At 47.6% G+C, this 23,759-nt stretch overlaps 1 protein-coding gene across 1 annotated transcript in view; it reads left to right on the forward strand.

Annotated features, from left to right (window-relative positions):
• ramp2 (receptor (G protein-coupled) activity modifying protein 2) overlaps window positions 1-4,853 on the forward strand; it is a 73,523-nt gene extending 68,670 nt beyond the window's left edge. Inside the window, exon 4 of the mRNA XM_085966053.1 lies at window positions 3,082-4,853. Coding sequence (XP_085822179.1) covers window positions 3,082-3,346 — 265 coding nt within the window. The 3' untranslated portion in view covers window positions 3,347-4,853. The remainder of the gene's footprint in view (window positions 1-3,081) is intronic.
• The last annotated feature ends 18,906 nt before the right edge of the window (window positions 4,854-23,759 follow it).

A 23,759-nucleotide genomic window follows, 5' to 3' on the forward strand; every position in this document is an offset into this window, starting at 1 on the left:
TCACTGTTTATTCAGGGTAAGGTTCACTCGCTGTGTAACTACAGAGTCACTGTTTATTCAGGGGAATTTATAATGGGGAACAATGAAATGGCAGACCAATTAAATACATACTTTGGTTCTGTCTTCACAAAGGAGGACTCAAATAACCTCCCAGAGATGTCGGGGTACATAGGGTCTAATGAAAGGCTGGTACTGAATGAAATCAGTATTTGTTGGGAAATGGTGTTAGGGAAATTGACGGAATTGAAAGCCGATATATCCCCAGGGCCTGATAATCTACATCCTAGTGTACTTAAGGAAGTACCCCTAGAAATAGTAGATGCATTGCTGGTCATCTTCCAACATTCGATGGAATCTGGAACAGTACCCATGGATTGGAGGGTAGCTAATGTTACCCCACTATTCAAAAAAGGTGGTCGAGAGAAAACGGGGAATTACAGACCGGTAAGCCTGACATCAGTAGTGGGGAAAATGCTAGAGTGCATTATAAAAGATGTAATAGCAGAGCACTTGGAAAACAGTGACAGGATCGGACAAAGTCAACATGGATTTACAAAAGATAAATCGTGCTTGACTAATCTACTGGAATTTTTTGAGGATGTAACTGGTAGAATAGATAAGGGAGAACCAGTGGATGTCCACATACTGGCAGGGGAGTCCCGAACCAGGGGTCACAGTCTAAGGATAAGGGGTAAGCCATTTAGGACTGAGATGAGGAGGAATTTCTTCACCCAGAGAGTGGTGAACCTGTGGAATTCTCTACCACAGAAGGCAGTAGAGGCCAATTGATAGAAGATAGGAGCAGGAGTAGGCCATTCGGCCCCTCGAGCCTGCTCCGCCATTCAATAAGATCATGGTTGATCATCCAAATTCAGTACCCTGTTCCTGCCTTCTCTCCATATCCCTTGATCCCTTTAGCCTTAAGAAATATATCCAACTCCTTCTTGAATATATTTAATGAATTGGCCTCTACTGCCTTCTGTGGTAGAGAATTCCACAAGTTCACCACTCTCTGGGTGAAGAAATTCCTCCTCCTCCTATTCACTAAATATATTCAAGAAGGAGTTAGATATATTTCTTAAGGCTAAAGGGATCAAGGGATATGGGGAGAAAGCAGGGACAGGGTACTGAATTTGGATGATCAGCCATGATCTCATTAAATGGTGGAGCAGGCTTAAGGGGCTGAATGGCCGACTCCTGCCCCTATCTTCTATGTTTCTATGTTTCTATGCAACTGTACAGAGTCACAGTTTATTCAGGGTAAGGATCACTCACTGTGTAACTGTACAGAGTCACTGTTTATCCAGGGTAAGGGTTACTCACTGTGTAACTGTACAGGGTCACTGTTTATTCAGGGTAAGGATCACTCACTGTAACTGTACAGAGTCTCTGTTTATTCAGGGTAAGGATCACTCACTGTCTAACTGTACAGAGTCACTGTTTATTCAGGGTAAGGATCACTCACTGTAACTGTACAGAGTCACAGTTTATTCAGGGTAAGGATCACTCACTGTGTAACTGTACAGAGTCACTGTTTATCCAGGGTAAGGGTTACTCACTGTGTAACTGTACAGGGTCACTGTTTATTCAGGGTAAGGATCACTCACTGTAACTGTACAGAGTCACAGTTTATTCAGGGTAAGGATCACTCACTGTGTAACTGTACAGAGTCACTGTTTATCCAGGGTAAGGGTTACTCACTGTGTAACTGTACAGGGTCACTGTTTATTCAGGGTAAGGATCACTCACTGTAACTGTACAGAGTCTCTGTTTATTCAGGGTAAGGATCACTCACTGTGTAACTGTACAGAGTCACTGTTTATTCAGGGTAAGGGTCACTCACTGTGTAACTGTAGAGAGTCACTGTTTATTCAGGGTAAGGGTCACTCACTGTAACTGTACAGAGTCACTGTTTATTCAGGGTAAGGGTCACTCACTGTGTAACTGTAGAGAGTCACTGCTTATTCAGGGTAAGGGTCACTCACTGTGTAACTGTACAGAGTCACTGTTTATTCAGGGTAAGGGTCACTCACTGTGTAACTGTAGAGAGTCACTGCTTATTCAGGGTAAGGGTCACTCACTGTGTAACTGTACAGAGTCACTGTTTATTCAGGGTAAGGGTCACTCACTGTAACTGTACAGAGTCACTGTTTATTCAGGGTAAGGATCACTCACTGTGTAACTGTACAGAGTCACTGTTTATTCAGGGTAAGGGTTACTCACTGTAACTGTACAGGGTCACTGTTTATTCAGGGTAAGGGTCACTCACTGTAACTGTACAGAGTCACTGTTTATTCAGGGTAAGGGTCACTCACTGTAACTGTACAGAGTCACTGTTTATTCAGGGTAAGGATCACTCACTGTAACTGTACAGAGTCTCTGTTTATTCAGGGTAAGGATCACTCACTGTAACTGTACAGAGTCACTGTTTATTCAGGGTAAGGGTCACTAATGTAACTGTACAGAGTCACTGTTTATTCAGGGTAAGGGTCACTCACTGTGTAACTGTACAGAGTCACTGTTTATTCAGGGTAAGGGTCACTCACTGTCACTGTACAGAGTCACTGTTTATTCAGGTTAAGGGTCACTCACTGTGTAACTTTACAGTCACTGTTTATTCAGGGTAAGGGTCACTCACTGTGTAACTGTACAGAGTCACTGTTTATTCAGGGTAAGGGTCACTCACTGTAACTGTACAGAGTCACTGTTTATTCAGGGTAAGGGTCACTCACTGTGTAACTGTACAGAGTCACTGTTTATTCAGGGTAAGGGTCACTCACTGTAAATGTACAGAGTCACTGTTTATTCAGGGTAAGGGTCACTCACTGTGTAACTGTACAGTCACTGTTTATTCAGGGTAAGGGTCACTCACTGTGTAACTGTACAGAGTCTCTGTTTATTCAGGTAATTGTCACTCACTGTAACTGTACAGAGTCACTGTTTATTCAGGGTAAGGGTCACTCACTATAACTGTACAGAGTCTCTGTTTATTCAGGGTAAGGGTCACTCACTGTGTAACTGTACAGAGTCTCTGTTTATTGAGCAGGTTTATGCACTAACCACTTCTCCTCTTTCCTTCAGACTTTACAGTGATTTGACTGACTGCTCGGAGAAAGTATTGGAGTATCTCGGTTCCTATTGGCCAAGTGAAGTTGGCGAGAAGTTATTTATTATGGTGCATGTTCATTACTTCCAGAACTGCAGCATGGAGGAGATTCGTGTTCTGATCGACCCTCCTGAGAAGACAGTGCTGGGGCTGATCCTGGCCCCGATTGGCATCATTCCCATCATGGTGGCACTGGTTGTCTGGTGCAGCAAAAATAGCGAAGCCAACACCAAAAAATAGACCTCAACCAATTTGTCCATCAGTATTTATAATTCTTTTTATCTATGCTGAATTCCTGTTATCCCATCCTGTTTACATTTCCTATCTTCCTTCCCATAATTTCATCCTATATATGGTTCCCATAGTGCTCTGTGCCACACTGCTTAGTGTTTTGCTGTTTATTGTTTTGCACTAACCCTGCACCTCCTCAAACTCTCTGCAGCTTTGACACAGTTAACCACACCATTCTCCTCCAATGCCTCTCCTCCGTTATTCATCCGAGTGGGCTCCCTCGCCTGGTTGCACTGTTACCTATCCAGTCATATGCAGAAAATCTCCAGTAATGGCTTCTCTTCCCACCCCCACACCATTACCTCTGGAGTCCCCCAAAGATCTATCATTGGGCCCATCTTCTACATCATCTACATGCTGCCCCTCGTCAACATCCTCTGCACTCATGGGGTCACCTTCCACGTGTGTGTTGTTGATACTTGGCTCTACCTCACCGTCACCTCTCTCAACCCTCCACTACCTCTGTGATGTCACACTCTTTGTCCAATACCCATTCTTGGATGAGCTGCAATTTCCTCCAATTAAATATTAGGAAGAATTACACCATTTTCTTCGGTCCCCAGCACAAACTTCGTTCCCTAGCCACCGACTTCACCCCTCTCCCTGGCCACTGTCTGACCCCGAAATGAGCTTTCGACCACATATCCTCTCCATCACCAAGACCGCCTACTTCCACCTTCGTAATATCGCCCATCTCCGCCCCACCACAGCTCATCTGCTGCTGAAACCCTCATCCATGCCTTTGCTATCTCCAGACTCGACAATTCCAACGCTCTCCTGTCGGGCCTTCCACCTTGCACCCTCCGTAAACTTCAGCTCACCCAAAACCTGCTGCTCATGTCCTAACTCGCGCCAAGTCCCGTTCACCCATCACCCCTGTGCTCGCTGACCTACACTGGCTCCCAGTCCCCCAATACTTCAAATTCTCATCTTTGTGTTTAAATCCCTTCATGGCCCCACCCTTCCTTATCTCTGTGACCTCCTCCTGCCCTACAACCCTCCCCCCACACCAAAATCTCCGTTCCTCTGACTAACCTCTTGTGCATCGCCCATCCCTTCACCCTGTGCCTTCAGCCATCTAGGTCCCACGCTCTGGAAACTCCTCCCTAAACTAATCTGCCTCTCCACCACTCTCTCCTCCTTTATGGCCCTCCTCAAAAGCCACCTCTTTGATCAAGTGTTTGGTCACCTGTCCTAATGTCCTGATCTTTGGATCTCTGTCCATCTTTCCTTTGTGACTCTGCAGCATATTAGATTTTTCTCCATTAAAGTCAGTGTAAATTCCAGATGTTGTTGTTGTTGTTGCGATGAACCCCTGGATAAGTTGAACCTGATTCTTGTAGGGACCCTCCTGTAATGACTTCATGATGAGCCGTTGATTCAACCAACACCTGCTTCAATGCAGCGGGTCCGATGGATTTGTCTACAGCAGAATAAATGGAAACATTCCCTCAAACACTCTCATCTACTTATTTCCTTATCTCCTGCAATTAGGATTTGACCAGAGCTGACAGGGCAGCTCGTGGAATGGAAGAGCTGAATGTGCTATACTATACCCGGCGTTGCCTACATGGTATATGTCCTATACTATACCCGGCACTGCCTACATGGTATATGTGCTATACTATACCCGGCGTTGCCTACATGGTATATGTCCTATACTATACCCGGCGTTGCCTGCATGGTATATGTCCTATACTATACCCGGCGTTGCCTACATGGTATATGTCCTATACTATACACGGCGTTGCCTACATGGTATATGTCCTATACTATACCCGGCGTTGCCTACATGGTATATGTCCTATACTATACCTGGCGTTGCCTACATGGTATATGTCCTATACTATACCCCGCACTGCCTGCATGGTATATGTCCTATACTATACCCGGCACTGCCTACATGGTATATGTCCTATACTATACCCGGTGTTGCCTACATGGTATATGTCCTATACTATACCCCGCGTTGCCTACATGGTATATGTCCTATACTATACCCCGCACTGCCTACATGGTATATGTCCTATACTATACCCGGCACTGCCTACATGGTATATGTCCTATACTATACCCCGCACTGCCTGCATGGTATATGTCCTATACTATACCCCGCGCTGCCTACATGGTATATGTCCTATACTATACCCAGCACTGCCTACATGGTATATGTCCTATACTATACCCCGCGCTGCCTACATGGTATATGTCCTATACTATACCCCACACTGCCTACATGGTATATGTCCTATACTCTACCCCGCGCTGCCTACATGGTATATTTCCTACACTATTACCAGCACTGCCTACATGGTATATGTCCTATACTATACCCCGCACTGCCTACATGGTATATGTCCTATACTATACCCAGCGTTGCCTACATGGTATATGTCCTATACTATACCCCGCGCTGCCTACATGGTATATGTCCTATACTATACCCCGCACTGCCTACATGGTATATGTCCTATACTATACCCAGCGTTGCCTACATGTTATATGTCCTATACTATACCCCGCGCTGCCTACATGGTATATGTCCTATACTCTACCCCGCGCTGCCTACATGGTATATTTCCTACACTATTACCAGCACTGCCTACATGGTATATGTCCTATACTATACCCGGCACTGCCTACATGGTATATTTCCTATACTATATCCGGCACTGCCTACATGGTATATGTCCTATACTATACCCAGCGTTGCCTACATGGTATAGGTCCGATACTATACCCCGCGCTGCCTACATGGTATATGTCCTATACTATACCCGGCACTGCCTACATGGTATATGTCCTATACTATACCCGGCACTGCCTACATGGTATATGTCCTATACTATACCCAGCGTTGCCTACATGGTATAGGTCCGATACTATACCCCGCGCTGCCTACATGGTATATGTCCTATACTATACCCGGCACTGCCTACATGGTATATGTCCTATACTATACCCCGCACTGCCTGCATGGTATATGTCCTATACTATACCCGGCACTGCCTACATGGTATATGTCCTATACTATACCCGGTGTTGCCTACATGGTATATGTCCTATACTATACCCAGCACTGCCTACATGGTATATGTCCTATACTATACCCCGCGCTGCCTACATGGTATATGTCCTATACTATACCCCGCGCTGCCTACATGGTATATGTCCTATACTATACCCAGCGTTGCCTACATGTTATATGTCCTATACTCTACCCCGCGCTGCCTACATGGTATATTTCCTACACTATTACCAGCACTGCCTACATGGTATATGTCCTATACTATACCCGGCACTGCCTACATGGTATATTTCCTATACTATACCCAGCGTTGCCTACATGGTATAGGTCCGATACTATACCCCGCGCTGCCTACATGGTATATGTCCTATACTATACCCGGCACTGCCTACATGGTATATGTCCTATACTATACCCGGCACTGCCTACATGGTATATGTCCTATACTATACCCAGCGTTGCCTACATGGTATAGGTCCGATACTATACCCCGCGCTGCCTACATGGTATATGTCCTATACTATACCCGGCACTGCCTACATGGTATATGTCCTATACTATACCCGGCACTGCCATACATGGTATATGTCCTATACTATACCCGGCACTGCTGTACATGGTATATTTCCTATACTATACCCGGCACTGCCTACATGGTATATGTCCTATACTATACCCGGCACTGCTGTACATGGTATATGTCCTATACTATACCCAGCGTTGCCTACATGGTATATGTCCTATACTATATCCGGCACTGCCTACATGGTATATTTCCTACACTATTCCCAGCACTGCCTACATGGTATATTTCCTATACTATACCCGCACTGCCTACATGGTATATTTCCTATACTATTCCCAGCACTGCCTACATGATATATGTGCTATACTATACCCCGCACTGCCTACATGGTATATGTGCTATACTATACCCCGCACTGCCTACATGGTATATGTCCTATACTATTCCCAGCACTGTCTACATGGTATATGTCCTATACTATACCCCGCACTGCCTACATGGTATATGTCCTATACTATACCCAGCACTGCCTACATGGTATATTTCCTATACTATTCCCAGCACTGTCTACATGGTATATGTCCTATACTAAACCCCGCACTGCCTACATGGTATATGTCCTATACTATACCCAGCACTGCCTACATGGTATATTTCCTATACTATTCCCAGCACTGTCTACATGGTATATGTCCTATACTAAACCCCGCACTGCCTACATGGTATATGTCCTATACTAAACCCCGCACTGCCTACATGGTATATGTCCTATACTATACCCGGTGTTGCCTACATGGTATATTTCCTATACTAAACCCCGCACTGCCTACATGGTATATTTCCTATACTAAACCCCGCACTGCCTACATGGTATATTTCCTATACTATACCCGGCACTGCTGTACATGGTATATTTTCTATACTATACCCGGACGCTGCCTACATGGTATATGTCCTATACTATACCCGGACACTGCCATACATGGTATATGTCCTATACTATATCTGGATGCTGCTGTACATGGTATATGTCCAATACTATACCCAGCGCTGCCGTACATGGTATATGTTCTATACTATACCCAGCACTGCTGTACATGGTATATGTCCTATACTATACCCGGACGCTGCCTACATGGTATATGTCCTATACTATACCCGGCACTGCCGTACATGGTATATGTCCTATACTATACCCGGCACTGCCATACATGGTATATGTCCTATACTATACCCGGCACTGCCATACATGGTATATGTCCTATACTACACCCAGCGCTGCTGTACATGGTATATGTTCTATACTATACCCAGCACTGCTGTACATGGTATATTTCCTATATTTTACCCAGCACTGCTGTACATGGTATATATCCTATACTATATCCAGCACTGCTGTACATGGTATATGTTCTATACTATACCCAGCACTGCTGTACATGGTATATTTCCTATATTTTACCCAGCACTGCTGTACATGGTATATATCCTATACTATGCCCAACATTGCTGTACATGGTATATGTCCCATACTATACCCAGCACTGCTGTACATGGTATATGTCCTATACTATACCCAGCACTGCTGTACATGGTATATGTCCTATACTATACCCAGCACTGATGTACATGGTATATGTCCTATGCTATACCTGGACGCTGCTGTACGTGGTATATGTCCTATACTATACCCAACACTGCTGTACATGTTATATGTCCTATACTATACCCAGCACTGATGTACATGGTATATGTCCTATGCTATACCTGGACGCTGCTGTACGTGGTATATGTCCTATACTATACCCAACACTGCTGTACATGGTATATCTCCTATACTGTACCCAACACTGCTGTACATGGTATATGTCCTATACTATACCCAGATGCTGCCGTACATGGTATATGTCCTATACTATACCCAGACGCTGCCATACATGGTATATATGTCCTATACTATACCCAGCACTGCTGTACGTGGTATATGTCCTATACTATACCCAGCACTGCTGTACATGATATATGTCCTATACTATACCCAGCACTGCTGTACATGGTATATGTCCTATACTATACCCAGCGCTGCTGTACATGGTATATGTCCTATACTATACCCAACACTGCTGTACATGGTATATGTCCTATACTATACCCAGCACTGCCGTACATGGTAGATGTCCTATACTATACCCGGCACTGCTGTACATGATATATGTCCTATACTATACCCGGCACTGCTGTTCATGGTATATGTCCTATACTATACCCGGCACTGCTGTACATAGTAGATGTCCTAAACTATACCCAGCACTGCTGTACATGGTATATGTCCCATACTATACCCAGCACTGCTGTACATGGTATATGTCCTAAACTATACCCAGCGCTGCTGTACATGGTATATGTCCTATACTATGCCCAGCACTGCTGTACATGGTATATGTCCTATACTATACCCAGCACTGCTGTACATGGTAGATGTCCTATACTATACCCGGCACTGCTGTACATGGTATATGTCCTATACTATACCCGGCACTGCTGTACATGGTATATGTCCTATACTATACCCAACACTGCTGTACATGGTAGATGTCCTATACTATACCCGGCACTGCTGTACATGGTATATGTCCTATACTATACCCGGCACTGCTGTACATGGTATATGTCCTATACTATACCCGGACGCTGCCGTACATGGTAGATGTCCTATACTATACCCGGCACTGCTGTACATGGTATAGGTCCTATACTATACCCAGCACTGCTGTACATGGTAGATGTCCTATACTATACCCAGCGCTGCTGTACATGGTATATGTCCTATACTATACCCAGCACTGCTGTACATGGTATATGTCCTATACTATACCCGGACGCTGCCGTACATGGTAGATGTCCTATACTATACCCAGCACTGCTGTACATGGTAGATGTCCTATACTATACCCGGCACTGCTGTACATGGTAGATGTCCTATACTATACCCGGCACTGCTGTACATGGTAGATGTCCTATACTATACCCGGCACTGCTGTACATGGTATATGTCCTATACTATACCCGGCACTGCTGTACATGGTAGCTGTCCTATACTGTACCCGGCACTGCTGTACATGGTATATGTCCTATACTATACCCAGCACTGCTGTACATGGTAGATGTCCTATACTATACCCGGCACTGCTGTACATGGTAGATGTCCTATACTATACCCGGCACTGCTGTACATGGTAGATGTCCTATACTATACCCAGCACTGCTGTACATGGTATATGTCCTATACTATACCCAGCACTGCTGTACATGGTAGATGTCCTATACTATACCCGGCACTGCTGTACATGGTAGATGTCCTATACTATACCCGGCACTGCTGTACATGGTAGATGTCCTATACTATACCCGGCACTGCTGTACATGGTATATGTCCTATACTATACCCGGCACTGCTGTACATGGTAGATGTCCTATACTATACCCGGCACTGCTGTACATGGTAGATGTCCTATACTATACCCGGCACTGCTGTACATGGTAGATGTCCTATACTATACCCGGACGCTGCAGTATATGGTGCGTACACTTGGGATGAGGTTTGACATTGTCATTAGGCTGGATATTAACTCGGAGGTGGGAAGGGAGCAGAGGGCTGTTTAGTGGTCGGGAAACCCAGAAGCGAGTAAAGTGGATTCAGCAGATATGTGGAAAGTGGAAAGGCACTTCCCTCCTGGATCCAGTAGCTATGTGGAAAGTGGAAAGGCACTTACCTCCGGGATTCAGCAGCTATGTGGAAAGTGGAAAGGCACTTACCTCCGGGATTCAGCAGCTATGTGGAAAGTGGAAAGGCACTTACCTCCGGGATCCAGTAGCTATGTGGAAAGTGGAAAGGCTCTTACCTCCTGGATCCAGTGGCTATGTGGAAAGTGGAAAGGCACTTACCTCCGGGATCCAGTAGCTATGTGGAAAGTGGAAAGGCACTTACCTCCGGGATCCAGTAGCTATGTGGAAAGTGGAAAGGCACTTACCTCCTGGATCCAGTGGCTATGTGGAAAGTGGAAAGGCACTTACCTCCGGGATTCAGCAGCTATGTGGAAAGTGGAAAGGCTCTTACCTCCTGGATCCAGTAGCTATGTGGAAAGTGGAAAGGCACTTCCCTCCTGGATCCAGTAGCTATGTGGAAAGTGGAAAGGCTCTTACCTCCTGGATCCAGTAGCTATGTGGAAAGTGGAAAGGCACTTACCTCCTGGATCCAGTAGCTATGTGGAAAGTGGAAAGGCACTCACCTCCTGGATCCAGTAGCTATGTGGAAAGTGGAAAGGCACTTACCTCCGGGATCCTGTGGCTATGTGGAAAGTGGAAAGGCACTTACCTCCTGGATCCAGTAGCTATGTGGAAAGTGGAAAGGCTCTTACCTCCTGGATCCAGTGGCTATGTGGAAAGTGGAAAGGCTCTTACCTCCTGGATCCAGTAGCTATGTGGAAAGTGGAAAGGCACTCACCTCCGGGATCCAGTGGCTATGTGGAAAGTGGAAAGGCTCTTACCTCCTGGATCCAGTAGCTATGTGGAAAGTGGAAAGGCACTCACCTCCGGGATCCAGTGGCTATGTGGAAAGTGGAAAGGCTCTTACCTCCGGGATCCAGTGGCTATGTGGAAAGTGGAAAGGCTCTTACCTCCTGGATCCAGTGGCTATGTGGAAAGTGGAAAGGCTCTTACCTCCTGGATCCAGTGGCTATGTGGAAAGTGGAAAGGCTCTTACCTCCTGGATCCAGTAGCTATGTGGAAAGTGGAAAGGCTCTTACCTCCTGGATCCAGTGGCTATGTGGAAAGTGGAAAGGCTCTCACCTCCGGGATCCAGTGGCTATGTGGAAAGTGGAAAGGCACTTACCTCCTGGATCCAGTGGCTATGTGGAAAGTGGAAAGGCTCTTACCTCCTGGATCCAGTGGCTATGTGGAAAGTGGAAAGGCTCTTACCTCCTGGATCCAGTGGCTATGTGGAAAGTGGAAAGGCACTTACCTCCTGGATCCAGTGGCTATGTGGAAAGTGGAAAGGCTCTTACCTCCTGGATCCAGTAGCTATGTGGAAAGTGGAAAGGCACTCACCTCCTGGATCCAGTAGCTATGTGGAAAGTGGAAAGGCTCTTACCTCCTGGATCCAGTGGCTATGTGGAAAGTGGAAAGGCTCTTACCTCCTGGATCCAGTAGCTATGTGGAAAGTGGAAAGGCACTTACCTCCGGGATCCAGTGGCTATGTGGAAAGTGGAAAGGCTCTTACCTCCTGGATCCAGTGGCTATGTGGAAAGTGGAAAGGCACTTACCTCCGGGATCCAGTGGCTATGTGGAAAGTGGAAAGGCTCTTACCTCCGGGATTCAGCAGATATGTGGAAAGTGGAAAGGCACTTCCCTCCTGGATCCAGTAGCTATGTGGAAAGTGGAAAGGCTCTTACCTCCTGGATCCAGTGGCTATGTGGAAAGTGGAAAGGCTCTTACCTCCGGGATTCAGCAGATATGTGGAAAGTGGAAAGGCACTTCCCTCCTGGATCCAGTAGCTATGTGGAAAGTGGAAAGGCACTTACCTCCTGGATCCAGTGGCTATGTGGAAAGTGGAAAGGCACTCACCTCCTGGATCCTGTGGTCCTCGCCTCCTTTTAGCTGTCTGGTCTCCCGAAGCCCGAGCCAGTAGGGTTAAATTTAAAATGGTGATTAATTCTGAGACACACAGCCTCATTATAATATTTAAATGACCACCCCGCCTCACAGAATCATAGAATGGTTACAGCACAGAAGGAGGCCATTCGGCCCGTCGAGCCTGTGCCAGCTCTCTGCAAGAGCACTAACCTGCCACGTGTCCGCCCTTTCCACCAGCCTGTCTCTGTCTTCCTGAAGTCTATCGCTCTCCTTCTCACTGTTCACTATACTTCCAAGTTTTGTGTCATCTGCAAATTTTGAAATTGTGCCCTGTACACCCAAGTCCAAGTCATTAATATAGATCAAGAAAAGCAGTGGTCCTAGAACCGACCCCTGGGGAACACCGCTGTATCCTGCGAGCGGATTGGCTGCCCACCCCATTCCACCTCCATTAAATTCGGAAGTGCGTGTGTTGGAGGCTGGTTTCAGATTTTTAACATTTTAACATCTCACCTGACCCAAACCCGTCTGTTTTTGGGGGTTAAAATTGCCCCCAATGTTTATGTTCATTCACCAGCTGCTCCCCCTGTATACGAGGTGTTTTCCCTGGAGTATCTGTGCCTGGTCTCTCTCTTACTGGACTTGCTGCCCAGCGAAACAGTTCAAATCCCACTGCGGCAAGCTGTGCAAGAGAATTCTATAAATCTGTTCTTTATGGCTGTCACCTGGGGAACTGCCCATGAAAAGCTGCCAGATTACAGCAAATATGTAACTGCTTCTCTCATGTCCTTCAGGGAGGGGGTCTGCTGCCTCCCTAGTCTGGCCACAGGGCATTTCACCCCCACACTGGTTGATTCTCATTTTACTTGAAACTCCAGAAAGGCAATTGTGGGGGTGGGGCAATAATACCCTACCTGAAGACCAATTAACAAAAAGGTACTTCCTCTTTAATACTGAGTCGGTGCTGAGATTGTACAGTCTCTGGAGATCAGCAACGTTGGATGAAAGTCATTCAGTGCCGAGGTGAAGGTGCGGCTAAACCCTAATATCAAATCAATTATATCTTTCTTTTTTTAAATTAGCTTTTCTGGGCATTGTTGCATGCTCAACACTCCCTCTACACCGTCCCATCAAACACGCCCAGGGCAGGTACAGCACGGGTTAGATACAGAGTAAAGCTCCCTCTACACTGTCCCATCAAACACTCCCAGGGCAGGTACAGCACGGGTTAGATACAGAGTAAAGCTCCCTCTACACTGTCCCATCAAACACTCCCAGGGCAGGTACAGCACGGGTTAGATACAGAGTAAAGCTCCCTCTACACGGCCCCATTAAACACTCCCAGTGCAGGTACAGCACGGGTTAGATACAGAGTAAAGCTCCCTCTACACTGCCCCATTAAACACTCCCAGGGCAGGTACAGCACGGGTTAGATACAGAGTAAAGCTCCCTCTGCACTGTCCCATCAAACACGCCCAGGGCAGCTACAGCACGGGTTAGATACAGAGTAAAGCTCCCTCTACACTGTCCCATCAAACACTCCCAGGGCAGTTACAGCACGGGTTAGATACAGAGTAAAGCTCCCTCTGCACTGTCCCATCAAACACTCCTAGGGGAGGTACAGCACGGGTTAGATACAGAGTAAAGCTCCCTCTACACTGTCCCATCAAACACTCCCAGGGCAGGTACAGCATGGGTTAGATACAGAGTAAAGCTCCCTCTACACTGTCCCATCAAACACTCCCAGGGCAGGTACAGCACGGGTTAGATACAGAGTAAAGCTCCCTCTACACTGTCCCATCAAACACTCCCAGGGCAGGTACAGCACGGGTTAGAAACAGAGTAAAGCTCCCTCTACACTGTCCCATCAAACACTCCCAGGGCAGGTACAGCACGGGTTAGATACAGAGTAAAGTTCCCTCTACACTGCCCCATCAAACACTCCCAGGGCAGGTACAGCACGGGTTAGATACAGAGTAAAGTGTCCTGCCCCGGTTCGGGTCGGTGCCCCCTGGGAGCCAGAGGTGAAGAACCCGTCGAACATCCAGTGCTCGCCAGCTGTGTGCAGCTGCCGTATGAGTGAAACATTTTGAATTGTGATTGTGACTGGAGTTGGGTTTTTCTGGATTTGAACAATAACACTCAGTGAGCAGCTGGTGAGAGTTGTCAAGCGTGTTAGTGAAAACACCATGGGGGCGATTTTCCCAGCCCCGAGGGGGCGGGTTTGAAGGGGGGCAATTCAGTCCCGCCTCCATCAGTCGGGAGAGGTAGTTAAGACCCTTAAATAGTAGTGAAGGGCCTCTATAATCCTCTATAATCCTATTTTGACAGGCCCTCGTTATTTTTCCACATTTTCAGCGTGTTTCATGGCCCTCCTAAACGACGCCAGCTAATCCTGGCGGGTTGACAAGCGGGTGGCCTCCTCACAGCTGCAGCTCCAGCATTGAAATGGAGCTTTCATCAGGGAGAAGTTGCAGGTGGCAGAACTTTTGTTCCAAAGGTCTCTCAGCACTTTTAGCAGGCCTACTGAAGTCGGAGCTGCTGCAGCTTTTATCTCTCAACTGTGGGACCTCCTTGGAAGACCCTCGCCCCACTTGGACTGAGTGCTTTCCCAACGGAGGTACCTGCCAGCAGCATGGGAACTGTAACGATCAATAACATGTCATTCTATAGTGGACACTAGGTGGAGCCGTAGAGCTGTATATAGCTGTATGTATAAGACTACACTACCCAGCTGTATGATATTAAGACTACATTACCCATGAGGCACTAGGCTACCCACAAGGCAACAGTCAAGATGGAAGCCTCTACAGATACTGTACCTGGTCCACATGTGCTCAATAAAAGTGTCTAGCAAAAGCTAGCTGTGTTCATAATAGGAATGTCTATTTATTAATGAACATAAGATGGTACCAGGGTGGTGAAGATCTGCTGAAAATTGTGAAAAGCGACATGGAGAATTTGAAGCCACCAGAGCATTTGAAACTCACAGGAAACATCGACTACAATTGGCAGACTCTTAAACAACAATTCGAACTCTACATTGCAGTCATCGGATTCGGTACAAAGCCAGATGCAAGGAAGATAGCATTGCTGCTTACGGTTGCAGGCCCACAGGCGAAAGAGGTATTTAATACATTTGTATTTAACCCAGAGGAGAACAGAGAAAAATTAGAAGATGTGCTAAAAAAATTTGATGCACATTGCTCTCCCAAAAAGAATGAGACCTATGAAAGATACATCTTCCGTTCTCGGACACAGCAACAAAATGAGACTTTTGATAGCTTTATAACTGATCTGAAACTGAAAGCACAGACATGTAATTTCTCTGAGCTGAAATCATCCATGATTCGTGACCAGATTGTGTTTGGGATCCATGATAAAAAAGTCAGGGAACGTCTGTTGAGAGAAACCGAACTAAATTTGGAAAATGCGGTGAAAATATGCCAAGCCAGCGAGCTAGCTCGAAAGCATGCGAAGACTTTCAGTGAAATCAATAATGATGCGATTGTAATGAGTGATAATGCTGCTGTCGGTGCTGTGTCCTACAAGGGGAAGAAACGTGGGCAGAACAGAAATGAAAAGCAATCGGAGGATGAAATTTTTAATTGTAAACGCTGTGGTTACAAACACCAGTTAAGACAATGCCCAGCGTTTGGAAAAATGTGCACAAAGTGTAATGGAAAGAATCACTTTGCCAAACAATGCTTTTCAAAAGTAAAAACTAAGGGCAACGAGTTAATGTAATTGAGGACACTGATTTAAGTGAGACAATTTTTGTACGAATGGTGTCATGTGACGATATCAAAAAGGATACAGAAAATGTGCAGCCCTCAGAAATGGACAATGCTGAACATAAAGTTAATGCAGTAAAAGTGGACAAATGGATGATCCCACTGCAGGTAAATGGAGCATTAGTTACCTTGAAACTAGACACTGGGGCAAAAGCAAACTTAATCAGTATGAGTGACATTAACAATATGAAAGAAAAGCCCAAAATACAGAAAAAGTCAGTACTACTGAAGGACTATAATGGACAGAAAATAGATAGCTTAGGTGTATGCAGACTCAAAGTGACAGTCAAAGACAAAGTGCATCATCTCATGTTTTCTGTTGTGGCTGAAAGACTTGATTCGATACTAGGTGACAAAGCTTGTGAAGACTTAGAACTGGTCAAGAGAGTCTACCGTATAAACTGTGCCATAAGCAGACCAGATGACTCAGGTGATGAAGCAGAGAGCCCATCAAGGATGAAAAGGCCAAAGGGTATCCATGTCTTCAAAAAGCCTAGTTTCTCCAAGAAGAAAGGAAAAGACTTTAAGGTCAAAGAGAAGCCAAAGGAAGAAAAGCACAAAGAGGAAAAACACAAGGAGAAAAAGTCCAAAGATATAACCGCAGCAGATGTTGTTAAGCAGTGGAAAGAGAAAAAGAAAAAGAAGAAGCCTGCACCAGAGCAGGAAGCAGTTCCGGTGGATACTCCTTCTTCCCTCAGGCCAATCTTTGGTGTTCCATTAGCCGAGGCTGCTGAGAGGACTATCCTGTATGATGGGATCCAGCTGCCAGCAGTTTTTCGAGAGTGCATTGACTACATTGAGAGTTATGGCATGAAGAGTGAAGGAAACATTGAAACCCTCTCCAAGCAAAGATCGCAAGGAGACCTCGATCTATACAAGAGCAGATTGATGACAATGCCGCAACTGCATCTTGTCATTCACCGCCAGAACAATCCCATGAAGACACATCAGACTTACCCGTGTTGAGAAGATCCACACGTGAAGTAAAAGAGCCTGATAGACTTAATCTTTGAGTACAATGTAAAGCTTTGAAAATGTGTTGACTGTTTTGAAAATGTTTATGTTTATAGAGCACTAACAAAAGTGTTACTGATACTATCTTTATTGTTTTCTTGAAAGTTGATTGATATTGATTTTGTTAAACCTCAAAGAAAGGGGGATGTAATGATCAATAACATGTCATTCTATAGTGGACACTAGGTGGAGCCGTAGAGCTGTGTAGAGCTGTATATAGCTGTATGTATAAGACTACACTACCCAGCTATATATATATTAAGACTACATTACCCATGAGGCACTAGGCTACCCACAAGGCAACAGTCAAGATGGAAGCCTCTACAGATACTGTACCTAGTCCACATGTGCTCAATAAAAGTGTCTAGCAAAAGCTAGCTGTGTTCATAATAAGAATGTCTATTTATTCATGAACATAAGAGGAACCATTTATTTCCTTTCACCCTGGAGCTCAGATTCGGATGAGGAGCAGCCACGGCAGCAGCAGAACCAGGCAGCACAGCAGCAGGAGCCCCAACCTCCTGCTCACCCACCTGATGCTGCACAGGGCAGAAGGCACCAGCGCATGGAAGCACGTCGTGCAAGGAATGCACTCATCCTGGCCAGATTTGCATAGGTTGCCCATTGTGGCACATGTGCTTGGCTCCTTCTTAACACATGATAGACAATGGACATGACTCTCTGGCCTCCTTTCACTCTGACCACCAACCTGACCACGCAAGTGTCGCGGAGCCCGCAATGTGGAGCTGCCTAAGCCCAAATAACAGATGCCATCACGCCAACAGTTTGCCATCACCTAATTTTAATACATTTCCACAGGGATGGCATTTCATCAATAAACAGAAACAATCACCCAATCTGCACACAGATCTGGAGGTTATATCCCCTGCCAGCTGGACCCACACAGCCTTGGTTTCTTTGGGAGGCCTCTTCCTCCCAGATGAGGGGAAAAGCACCTCCCTGCTAGCTCTCACCCCCTCAACCAGCATACCCAGCGCCTCATCCGAGAACCTCGGGGAGACCCTTGCCTTGGAGCTGGCCATTCTTCAAGGAGATAACAGTTTGGAGGTGGTGCAGCATCGACCAAAAACCAGTGGAACGAGCCAAGGCAGCAAGCAGCCCTTAAATGAAGCTGGATAAGTGACGTCAGCAGAGGCGAGTTTCCGTCCCAAAACACTAATTGGCCCAGGGGAACCCACACCTCTGAAATCAACTGGCCAATTAGAGGAAAAGTGCAAATTTTTTCCACCTTTCAGAGGAGGCGGGTTTGGAATCCACCCAAACCGAAACCCGCCTCCAACCCCACTCCATTGGGAAAATCGCACCCCATGTGAATCCTTCTCTGCTGCATTCCAACACCTGTTTCAATGGCCCAGAAATTCGGGTCGGGGGCTTCCCGCGGGTGCAAGCCTCCGACCTGCACTTACTTAGCGCGCTGGCCGTTGTGCTGTGGGCCCATCGTGGGATTCCGATCCTAGGCCTGCTCCAGCTGTCGGCGCGCAGTGCTTGCGTATCCCGGGGCGCAGTTAGTTCGATGCGTCCCCTGGGATCACGTGGGCCATGGAGAGCCAATGGGAGCAGGGAATCTCCATTCATAAATTTGACAGGAAAACCTGTCAAATCTATGAATACAATTCAGCCCCAAAACATCACTAAAACTTCAAATAATTTTTCTTTTTATCACATTTTTAAAATAACTATAAATTACATAAAATAACTATTTTAAACAATAATTTAAATTTTTGAAAAAATTAATTACCGTTTCTAATGGGCTAAAAATAAACTTACCTTTCTTTAAAGTATTTAAAAATAATAAACCTGTGGAAAAAATGTTTTAATTTTACTTAATTCACCACTTACCTTGTTAAAAGCAGGCCTTGCAACTGCTTTTTAAACACGTAGCTGCTGGAGACTTACCCTCCCGGAGAAACCGGCAAAAAAAACGGAAGTTCCAGGCGCACGCGCTGCCTCTCCGGCGCACGCGTTCGACCTGTGAACCCCTTCCTTTAAGGGAACGGAAGTTCCGGTTTCCCGCGCATGCACAGTGCACGCACAGAACCGGCACTTTCGTTGGGCCTACGCATGAGTACCCAGCGCGTACTCACCCGTGGTGACCCGAATTTCTGGCCCAAAAATATATCCCATTTTCAGGCAGATTTGCTAACTCCTGATGTACTGACGGACCTCGAACATAGACATGAAAAGTGCAGTGGAATTTGCTGCATAATCTCCCAAACTCTCTGTCGCACCTTCCTTTCCTTCCTTCCTCTCTGCTCATGATTCATTGTCAGGGACTGACAACAAGTCAATTTAACCTCTTCGGTCCCAAATCTAGTGATGGTCGGACAGTAAAGCATGGACTGGAACCAGTGTGATGCCTGGGTTCCCGGAGAGAGCTGGTGGTTCCGGGGAGAGTCATAACAACATAACAACGTAACAACGTAAGAAATAAGAGGAGTCGGCCATTCGGCCCTTCGAGCCTGCTCCATTATTCATAAATCATAGCTGATCATCGACCTCAACTCCACCTTCCCGCCCGATCTCCATATCCCTTGATTCCCCTAGAGTCCAAAAATCTATCAATCTCAGCCTCGAATATAGAGTCATAGGGCTCGATTTTGTCATTGAGGCGGGCTGGGGGGCGTGTCAGCCGCTTTTTGTGTTATCCACCCAACTCCACTTTGATGTGGGGGAAAAATGCGATTTTCACCTAATTGGCCAATTGATTCCCAGCGTGTGGGAAGCCCTGGCCCAATGAGTCTTTCCATTCTGAAAGTCGTCTCTGATGACGTCATCACTGCTGCTGGATTTAAGACTTGCAAGCAGCCTTGCTTCTTCTGCAGACTTTAAACTTTATGGCCAGTGGTGTGATCGATTCATTCAGCCAATATGTCCAGCAGTAGGCCAAAGTCTGCACCCTTAAGGTTCGATGATGCAGCCCTGCAAGCTCTGGTGGAGGGAGCAAGAGGAAGTAAGGAGGTGCTCTTCCCTTCCTCAGGGAGAAAAAAGTCTCCCCGGCAGACAAAAGCTGTGTGGATGTAAGTAGCCCAGGAGGTCAACTCTTTGTCTATGTGCCGCAGAACCTGGCTGCAGTGCAGGAAGAGGTTTCATGACCTTCTGCGCACTGGAAAAGTGAGTATGACTTTCCCATCACCCTCAATCTGATCCCCATTGCCTCTCCTCACCAGCACTCAGCTTTGACAACCTCTTTCTCCACATCCCACTTGACACTGACATCCCTGCACCCTTACCCATTCCCTCTCTCTCTATGGTCACATTCACCTAACTATTCGACCATGCAGCCCTCACACTCCCTATCACTGTGATGCTATGAAAACAACTTACAACACACAGGGAGGGCCCTTTGTCTCGCTACCTCACTCCATCATTGTCTCCTTCTAGCCATCAATGATATGGATTCTCTACACTCGCTCCTTCATTCTCACTCAAACTCCACTTGTCTCCCTTATTGCAGGAAAAGAGGGCTCACAATAAGAGGGAAAGAGCGAGGACAGGAGGAGGGCCACCCTCAGTAGCCCAGCTCACCCCCTGGGAGGGGGCGGCCCTGGAGATTGTGGGAGTAGAGGAGGATGCGCAAGTGGGGGACGGACAGATGGGTGCATCAGAGCAAGCTGGTGACAGAATAGTTTATCATCTCTTTCATTGACATTGCATGAGTCACTGATAATGATTCTGATGCTCTAACAGATTGGCCTAGAAATTCACTGGCCTTAGCGCCGCTTTTGAGGCGCTAGAGAGCCTAGCGCCGAAGTTATGGCCAGTTTAGAAATTGACAGGGGCCCTAAATCGGCGTTAGGCCGGTAGCGCTGCGCCGGCACCGATGACGTCATCGGTGTGCGCAGCGCCCCGGTTGCCATGGTAACCCGCCCGAACTCGGAAATTGAGTTGCGGCCGCCTCGCCCGTGGCAGCCGCAAGCAACGTTCTGGCAGAGGTGCCTTACAGAACTTTGCGCCAGCGCATTAAAGGCCCCGCGGCGGCCGGCCGCTTTCCCGCCGGCCGCCTGGCCGCAGCTCCCTCCCCGGGCTTCCCCCCCCCCCCCCCCCCGGAACAGAAGCAAGCCCGGCACTTGTCCGAGGTGCCGGGCTCATTTTTAAAAAGATTATCGCGGGCCGCGGCCGGGTGCAGGCAGCTCCTCCTTAACGGAAGGAGGAGGCCTGCACTTCCCGAGCCTGCCGCACCGCAGCGGGCGCCGCAGCGCCGGAATAGCGCCGCAATGCGGCGCCAGTTTTGAGGCACTGAGACCCCTCAGTAGCGCCGGCAGCCGTTTGGGCGCGGCACTACTGAATTTTTGGCGCGCGCAGGGGGACTTAGCGCCGGCACTAACTTCCGGCGCTAAAGCCCTCGCTGCGCCAAAACCGAATTTCTAGGCCATTGACTTTTGATCATCTGCAATATTCAATGTGCATGTAACCTTGGCATCACACCTCTGACTCTTTCCTTTACTACCCCACAGGACCATCGAAAGCCCCCGTCCCCACTATCCAGGAGGAACAGCCTGAGCCTCCAGACTCCTCAGAGGAAGCTGCAACCTCTGAGGGCGCAGCATCAGCAGAATTCAGCGCACCCAGCACCAGCGCAGACACTCACACCTCAGTGGGGCCTTCGGGACATAGAGTAGAGTTGTCACCTGGTGTATCACAGCTCACAAGTGAGCATCAGCAGATTGTGGAGACAGGGACAGCAGTGGAGAGTCCTAGTCAGAGGGCGCAGGACTCTGCCAGCTCGGCTCAGCTGCATGTCGACCCTCTGCCTCCAGGTCCATCCAGAAGAAGAGCGGTGCTGGAACTCCAGGAAGAGGTGCAGGAGTCTCTGGCAGGTTTTGTCTCCAGGGTCGCTGCAAGTGTGGAGCGAATGGAGGAGTCCATCGCAAACATGAGCAGAGCCTTTGTGGAGGCGTTGGCGCATGAACGCATCACCACGGAAAGGATGGCAACCTCCGTGGAAAGGATGGCTACCTCCATGGTAAGGCTGGCTACCATAGAGGAAAGGATGGTTACGGTAGAGGAGAGGATGGCTATGGCCATGGAGGAGCTTAGTCGCCATGGTATTGAAAACATGGGCCCCGATTTTCAGCTTGTGTGGGAAATGGTCGGATTTCCCCGAATGTGGGGTTTCTGACACACATAAAAAAGTGTCAGCCAGCTCCACGCAATTTTCCCTCAATTGGCCAATTAATTCCTAGCATGTGGAAAGCCTTGCTAATTGTCTAAATCGAGTCAGAAAGCCCCACAGTATGATGTCATCATTCGTGGTGCTTTCAAGGTCCATGGCAAGCACTGTATCCTCTGAAGGCTTCCAAATGAACCATACAGGATGGCAGAGGAGCCTGCAGCAGCTGTGGCCAGTGCCAGACCCCGAGCTGCCTCCAAATTCGACGAGGCTTCACTGCAGGCATTATCGGATGGGGTTAGGGCCCAAAGGGAGGTCCTCTTCCCTAGGTCAGGGAGGAAGAGGCCTCCCACTGAGACCAATGCTGCATGGATGCAGGTGTCAGCAGATGCCAACTCGCTGGGAGTCACCAGAGGAACCTTGGCATTACATCTGTAACTCCTTCCTTTACTCCCCCACAGTACCATCCAGAGCCCCCGTCCTCACTGTGGAGGAGGAAGAGGCTGTGCAGCCAGACTCCTCAGAGAAAGCTCCAACCTCTGAGGGTGCAGCGTCAGCAGAAGTAAGCGCACCCAGCACAGACACTCACACCTCGAGGGGACCTTTGGGACATAGAGTAGTGTTGTCACCTGGTGTTTCACAGCTCACAAGTGAGCCTCAGCAGATTCTGGAGACAGGGACAGCAGTGGAGAGTCCTCGTCGGAGGGTGCAGGACTTTGCCAGCTCAGCTGCGCTGCATGTCGACCCTCTGCCTCTGGGTCCATCCGCAAGAGAAGAGGTGATGGATCTCCATGCACAGATGCAGGAGTCTCTGGCAGGTTTTGTCTCCAGGGTCGCTGCGAGTGTGGAGCGAATGGAGGAGTCCATAGCGACCATGAGCAGAGCCTTTGTGGAGTCATTGGTGCATGAACGCAGCACCATGGAAAGGTTGGCAACCTCCATGGAGGAGATAACTCGCCAGCATACGGAAAACATGGTGAGTGCTCATAAGAGAATGGCATCTCTTGAGGAGCGTTGGCCATCTGTTGAACAGAGAAACCAGATCTTCATGGAAGTCCTTCTGAGTAGGACTGCCAGTGCAGAAACGGGTCCCCATGGCCCCCTAAAGCGCTGCAAGGTGCTCTCAAGCCACTTCCAAGCGCTGGCCCCTTCTGGCCTGTGCAGCTTCAGGTGAGTGAGCAGCAGCCTGGTGCTCCTGGTGCTCATCCTGCTGTTCCTGGTTCTGCTGCTGCCGCCTC

This window comes from Somniosus microcephalus, chromosome 24, assembly GCF_052327205.1.
Source record: "Somniosus microcephalus isolate GS21.2 chromosome 24, FLI_Smic_1.0, whole genome shotgun sequence".
NCBI lineage: Eukaryota > Metazoa > Chordata > Chondrichthyes > Squaliformes > Somniosidae > Somniosus > Somniosus microcephalus.